General features: G+C 34.3%; 2 protein-coding genes across 2 annotated transcripts; both read left to right on the top strand.

The window, feature by feature from the left end:
• The first annotated feature begins 202 nt into the window (after positions 1 to 202).
• LOC147063730 (uncharacterized) lies at positions 203 to 838 on the top strand. Its single transcript, XM_085959319.1, has 2 exons — positions 203 to 389; positions 665 to 838. Exons 1-2 carry the CDS (start codon positions 243 to 245, stop codon positions 836 to 838), a joined length of 321 nt encoding a protein of 106 aa, XP_085815445.1. The 5' UTR covers positions 203 to 242.
• A 5265-nt stretch (positions 839 to 6103) lies between these two features.
• Positions 6104 to 6967, top strand: LOC147063731 (uncharacterized). The gene has a single exon (XM_085959320.1). It carries the CDS (start codon positions 6113 to 6115, stop codon positions 6965 to 6967), a length of 855 nt encoding a protein of 284 aa, XP_085815446.1. The 5' UTR covers positions 6104 to 6112.
• The last annotated feature ends 589 nt before the right edge of the window (positions 6968 to 7556 follow it).

Genomic DNA, 7556 nt, shown 5'->3' on the forward strand with positions numbered 1-7556 from the left:
CAAGAGATGTCCAATAGTCATGGGTGTAACAGTATATGCTGTTAAGATTGTATTTGCCATTGGTAAATGTTTGAATAATATGGTGAATAATACATTTTATTGTTTAATCGCTACACGGAATAGACTTCAGTATTTCGCCATACATAATAAATAATTACGTATTGTGGCAACACTTCTCTTAAATTAATGTACCTTGAACGGATACTGTTTGTCACGTTCTTCCTGACATATCTACCATTAAAATGGATGTAAAGCAAGAGTGTGATGGAGAACAATCTGATACAGAAGGCAAGCCTTTGTTTGATACGCAGACTAGCCACCCAATCAGCCCGGAAGTTCGCATTCATGTAAAGCAAGAGAATGTCGACGTTTCAAACTGCAATTTCGAGGTTAGTTTTAGGAAACTGATTTCATTTACAATCACTCTGTATTGTGACTAACAACGATTAACTATTATTATAATATTTTGCTTGTTTATAAACTGCGTAGAGACACAGTGATATTAAACGTTGATTTAAAAAATAACTCGATTATACATTTTGACAGCTAGGTACGATACATTTGTGATTTAGGTTAGGGCAGGTTATCTTCTAATTCATTTTGACTATAATTAGTCATTCAAGTGAAAGTGGTTTTACTGTGTTAACCATAATGTTTCTTTCAGTATCTTTTAGCGGACCTCTCTAATATAAAACCTGAGACGGATGATCAACTATCCGTCATCAAGCGCGAGATTATTGAAGATGTAATAGACCCGTTATGTGATGTTGAAGATCCTAAACCGGGTTGTTCTTATTCAGAATACAGGCCAATACATCAGGTTCGTTCAATTGTATAATGTGTAATTTTTTTCCCTCGATGCAGTCTTATATCGAAGGTTGGAATTAGCAATACATGTTTTAATCTTATGGTACGTTTACATTTGACACTAATATCGTCATATTTATGTATGACACCATATTCACTTAAGTGTAAACAGTAAGTATATTTGTATCTGCCACTTATTTTGCGTGTGTCGACTCTCACCTACCACTTATTCAATCTACTTATATACGCAAATGTAAACACCGCGTATTCGATAAGTTCGAACTTGGAGCGATATATCACCGAAGTTGGACCACCGTCTACTTTTATGTCAAGTACCTGACACAATATTCGTAGTTTGACAGGTACCTAGTGAATTGCATATGTATATTTCTAAAACAACGGACAATCAATAATCATAGGTACACCATGAATGTATGCCCAACGTTTACGTTAATAAATGTACTGTAGCGATCTGTCAAAAATCATAGACAATGAGAAATAAATCGGATGTGCCGTGTTCTATGGATTTTGTTCGAAAATAAAATATCGCTTGTTCTCGGCACATACGATTAATTCTGATGCACTCTGTGAAGAACAAATGCGCTTCAAATGGTATTACCTAATTCATTTTGGCCCACACCTGCACTCGTATTAGGTACGATAATATTACATTGAATATGCAATGACGATCAAGTGCTAGATATCGCAATGTTACTGTTAATCGTTCTTCTACGCATTTCTGAATTGTGTGTCTTGTTTTTTGGCAAAAGGTCCAATCTTGCAAACTAAAGTTCACAAATTGAGTTGGATCTTCGATTTTAAACTCTGACATTAAACGGAAGGCACCTAGTTCTTCTCGTCGCTGAATCCATTCCCGCACCCATCTAGACCATTTTTGCCTCCTTTTTGTTGCCAAAAGACTTAAAATAATAACACTCGCTGCTTTCTTTTTTAACATTCCCATATTGACAACTGACATAACGTTTTTGAGAAGTATACAAAATAAGTGTCCGAATAAATTACAATATCATATGTAAACACCGCATATATTTATTCCAATGTTGCCATTGAATAAAGTGTCGAGACTTTATTTCAACGAGAAGTATACCAGAATTTTATGTCAGATCCATGCAGGTGTAAACAGTAAATGAAATTTTATGTCCGACACATAAAATAAGTATAATGGTATAAGTGTCAGATGTAAACGTACCATTAGAGCCGTTTCACACGCGACACCATTATCTCGAGACGCTGCATGAATGGGCACGTTAAGACGGAGAAACAAGTATGTGGCGTTCATATATATGTAGAGAAAACGATCATGCGGTGCCAATCCGTTGACATCTTCCCAATTAATGAGGGTGACGTGTTTAGATTTATTTAAAAAAAAAATAAGAATACCCGCTCTTATGCGCTACACGGGAGCGACTTGCCTGCTCGGTTTTCCCTGTGTAAAAAAAAAAAAACGAATCGCATGGCCACACGGCAAAAGTAAAACTGCGCAAACCTCATTACTTTACGACAGAAGTCGTCGTCGTGAAAACACTGGTCTTCGGAATAGCAGCAATGTCATCAAAGTGACGATTTGTTTTTGTCACAAGCGTTTTCTTTTGCTTATTGGTTAATAAAAGAGACATAAATCCTCCAGATCCAAGTGAACCAAACAATGTCTTTGGAGTAGAAACATACACTCGCATATAAATCAGCATTTTTTGCTTAAATATAATATATACTAGTGGCGAAGGGTGGAGGTACGCTGTTAAGATCCGCCATTAATGGTGCACACTAAACTTTGTTAGTCACACGTGTTTGTTTTCATTGAAATAAGACTCCAATTTACAGATGGTGTTGGTTAGTTTTTAAAATTCAATTAAACCTTACGAAACCAAGCCATAATAGATAATAGTCATAATATTAATATTTTATAGATATAATATTTTTTTTATCTATTGTGATTTTGTTTAGGCAGAGTTTAATGAATTTAAAAAACGTACCAACAATAATATGTGTAATATTATGAATTCTTAAACCAACGAAAACAAATAAGTATGAATGAGAAAAGACTGTACCCTTCGACGAACTGATCGCGGCTTGTAAAACTCGGTTTGCGCAGTTAAAATATCAAGCAAATAGAATTTTACGCAGGCCGCACTTTTTGGTTTGCGCAGTGCACAGTTTTCGCAATGTGCAGTACGCAAACCGGTTTGCGCAGCAACACCGTAGTGAAGCATGAGCGTGTGGCCGGCCTTTTTGGACCGCATAATATGTCCCAAGAATTTTTTTAAAGGGCTGTATTGACTTTGTCAAGGGCCACTTTCATAATATTTTACCTGACAATGGAGGACGGGTATCTTTCCGGAAGCATGGAAGATGTCGAAGGTTACTCCAATTCATAAGGGTGGTACGGAGTCATCAGTGGAAAACTATAGGCCGGTAGCTATTCTCTATACACCAGCAAAAGTTCTTGAGATGATCATGCACAGCATGATTTCTCCGAGGATTGAGTCATTTCATTGCTGACTCAAGTATTAATCTTTAGATGGCGCTGGTCTACTATAATAAATGAGCAGCATGGATTTAGAGCAGGCCGTTAGATGATTTCTCTCGCTATTCGGGAGTTATTTTAGGAATCGTCAACAATACGTATCGTAAACCCTCTATCAGTCACAGACGCTTAAAACATTTTCTGGTGTGCCTCAGGGCTCAAAGTTGGGGCCATTGCTGTACACGTTTTTTTATAAATGACATAGCATTCGTAATTCAAAATGCTATGTTTATGTTGTTTGCTGATGACTTGAAACTCTTCATGAAAGTTGTCACCTTGGACGATTTTCGTCAACTCCAACTTGATATAGATAATATATTAGATTGGAGATGGTTTACTAAAGCCTCGCGAGTATTGTTGTTCCAGTATTTGATGCATGGCAGAGTTTTTTCGGAAATATCATCTGTAAGGGATCTTGGCATTATATTTGACAATAAACTTACGTTTAGTGGTCATATGGATACCATTTGTGAAAAGGCGCTAAAACTGTTCTTTGTCTTGCGTACTTCCTGGGTCTTTTCCGATGTTATGGTACTAAAAATTCTCTATAGTAGAAGCAGACTTGAGAGTGAGTCTATCGTTTGGGCCGCGCATCAGTTGTACGTACAGCCTTATGGTGGAGAGGGTCTAGAAGAAAAATTTTAGACTACTTTACTTTCGGCTGTATGGATATTATCCGTAAGTCTATCCGACTGACTTTCTCTTAGGAATGCTTTCATACTGTAACTTAAAATTTAGAAGGGTTCTTTAATTAGCTACATATTTTTTCTGACATATACGCAGCGTAAATGAAAACTCTGCCATTCTTGACGGTGTTAGCTTGTGTGTCTCTGATGATTATCTTCGGAGTCGAGGGCATCCGTTGTTTGTTCTCCCAAGTTTCAGAACTAACCCGTCTTTAGTAATGCCAATTGAGACGGCAATAATCATGTTTAATGATATCGCTTCGGATATTGATATATTCCACTTACGTGTGAGTGAATTTTGGTGGACGTTGTAATATCAATTTTTAAGATAGTGTCTATCGATAGTTCACTCTGTGTGCTTCCATCTACTTTTATATTTTTGTTATTTTATTTCTTTTTTTATTACTCATTATATGTTTAACTCACATTGTTCTGTATTTTCATTTGTAACACTTATTTTATGTCAATCATGAACGTTTTAAATTTAAAATTTGTTATGTTTTTTATATGTAAAATAAATAAATTTGAATTTTTATTAATTGTGCAGTGTCCAGATACTAGTGGCTCGTCTGAAACGGCTCTTACTTAATGAAGTAATTTAAAATACGTGCGAGAACTCCTTTCATTTATGGCCTGTGGAGTAGTAATACATGTTATTAGAATAGGTTCGTTCAATTTTTTATAAAGGTTGTTTTTTTTATCCCGATAGAACTTTAAATAAATGAATTGTAAAAATATAACATTAGTTAATTTTGATAGTTTTTTAAATTCGAAAGACACGTGCATGGCATTTACATTTTTAAATGGTTTAGGGCATATTGCAACCGTATCTGTTCTCATCGAAGCATATACTGGTCACCTAATTTAGAACACTTTTTTCGTGCACTGCCAATTGTATAACACGAATAATGTTGGCTTTCAATGCGCCAATTATTGGTTAACTATCGGCATCAGCCAGTGAATTCACAAATCCCCACAGAAAATATCGCATGACTTTAGAAATCAAATAACAGGTCCTTTTATGGAACAAACTTATCCCCTAAGTTTTATATTCGATGAGTGCTGTTGTGGTATGGCATATTTCGTCCGGATTCTTGTCATTATATTTTCAAAAATATTATTGATTAATGTTCCACAACACAATCTTCAGCCTAATTTTGAAAAAATATTGTCCGGTAATGCAATCAAGGAACTTTTAAGGATCGGTCTCAAGCCATATGCAGCATATTTCCTTACTAACAAACCCGTTAAGCTACAATGAGCTAAATCACTAAAGAGCAATTTTGCGAGAAAATGCAATTATAGGTTGCGCGAATCGACAATATTTTTTATAGGTAGATTTGGTAAATTTGTCAACATGATTCTATTCGTGTTGCTTTGCTAGACTAAACCAATCATTAATGTCATAAGGTCAACGGGTGTCACACATCACACAACGATTTGACAGTTAACTCTTTTGTAAGTTCTATCTTAGCAAAAAAAACACCTAGCATTTACAACTGTTAAAACAAAATGTATTTTTATTTGCTTTAATTCTGTTGAATTAAATATACCAACCCTATTCTTTTTGTAGATTTCTTCCCAGCAGTGTTTCACAAATTATAATCCATTGGACGTAGCTAGAAAGGATACAATTGACAATAACCTGACCTATAACAACATAACAAATTCAACCAATAAAATGGAAAATATGATACAATATTCAGAGATAACTACAGATGTTCCAAATGTAAAACAGGAAGTTTCGAAATTATACTTGCCAAAGGTGGTTCAAATTGTGTTGAGAAGAGTTACATATTTTCCACGTAACTTTATTTGCAAAAATTGCTATGGAGTGTTTGAATCTGCAAATCATCTAAATAGTCACTACATTTCATGCACGTCTCAGCAACCTAAGTTGTATAAAACACATATTGGTAAAAAACCACATCAGTGCGATGTGTGTTTTAAAAATTTTCTGCAAATTGGTAACCTTAAACAACATAAAATGACACACACCGGTGAAAAACCATATCAATGCGATGTGTGTTTTAAAAAGTTTAACGCAAATAGTAAACTGAAAAGACATAAAATTATGCACACTGGTGAAAAACCACATCAATGCGATGTATGTTTAAAGAATTTCCAGGACATTGGTTATCTCAAAATACATAAAATGACACACACTGGTGAAAAGCCACATCAATGCGATGTTTGTTTAAAGAATTTTAGGCAAATTGGTGATCTCAAAAAACATAATATGACACATACTGGTGAAAAACCACATCAATGTGATGTATGTTTTAAAAAATTCTCTCGAATTGCTCACCTTATAAATCATAAATTTACACATACTGGTAATAAACCTCATCAATGCGATGTGTGTTTTAAAAAGTTCAACGCAAGTGAACTAAAATTACATAAAATGACACATACTGGTGAAAAACCATATCAATGCGATATGTGTTTTAAAAAATTTGTCTCAAATAGTTATCTCAAAAAACATAAAATGACACACACTGGTGAAAAACCACATCAATGTCATGTATGTTCTAAACAATTCTCTCAAATGTCTCGTCTTGAAGGTCATATAATGACTCATACTGGTGAAAAACCATATCAATGCGATGTGTGTTTCAAAAATTTTGTCTCAATTAGAGATCTCAAAATACATAAAATGACACATACTGGTGCGAAACGACATCAATGTCATCTATGTTCCAAACAATTCTCTCGAATTTCTCATCTTAAAGGTCATATAATGACTCATACTGGTGAAAAACCACATCAATGTCATATATGTTCTAAAAAATTCTCTCGAATTACTCATCTTAAGGGTCATATAATGACACATACTGGTGAAAAACCACATCAATGCGATGTTTGTTTAAAGAATTTCCAGAATATGTGGAATCTCAAAATACATAAAATGACACTGCACTGCAACTAATTGCAATACTAAATTGTGAAACCTGTATGTGGCAATATTTAAATTAGTATTCCTGATATATTATTAGTCAGTTAATATTGTAATAATTATTGTTCACAATTTTATTTGTTTTTCATTATTACTGAAAAAATAAAGGGTTTGTCCCAAACTAAACTGAACATCTTACATGTAAAAATGTAACAACCAAATTAATAATCTGTAACTAATTATCAAAATGTATGGAAGTGTGAAAGAGTGGTGGATGATTTGCTATTTGGCAGGTAGTAAAGGTAATATTTGAGACTAGTTTTATGACAAAATGCGGTATGTTATAAGCAAGCGAGCTTCTTTCCATTATTTACAAATTTAGATTTACGTATAAAAACATTGACACAACTTTGTTGAAGGATTTTTGGTATCTAGATTATAACTTATTATTAAATTAATGGAGTAGAGAATGTTCGGTTGATGTACGTTGCGCTTGGGGAGGCCTTTTTCCAGCACTAGATCGACCCAGGCTATTGATGATGACGATGATAGTAATAGAGTGTACTAAGCTAGTTTTACGATTGTTTTAATTAAAAATAATAAAATTATCAAAAAGAGAAAA

The sequence above is a fragment of the Rhyacophila brunnea genome, unplaced genomic scaffold, assembly GCF_057557595.1.
Source record: "Rhyacophila brunnea isolate RB1 unplaced genomic scaffold, BYU_Rbru_1.0 scaffold_88, whole genome shotgun sequence".
Taxonomy (NCBI): domain Eukaryota; kingdom Metazoa; phylum Arthropoda; class Insecta; order Trichoptera; family Rhyacophilidae; genus Rhyacophila; species Rhyacophila brunnea.

What these genes read in the sequence shown, in the direction of transcription:
- LOC147063730 (XM_085959319.1), top strand. Translation starts at nt 243, where the DNA reads ATGGATGTAAAGCAAGAGTGTGATGGAGAACAATCTGATACAGAAGGC. An exon ending in TTTCAAACTGCAATTTCGAG is followed by an intron (nt 390 to 664) that starts GTTAGTTTTAGG and finishes TGTTTCTTTCAG; the next exon opens with TATCTTTTAGCGGACCTCTC.
- LOC147063731 (XM_085959320.1), top strand. Translation starts at nt 6,113, where the DNA reads ATGCACACTGGTGAAAAACCACATCAATGCGATGTATGTTTAAAGAAT.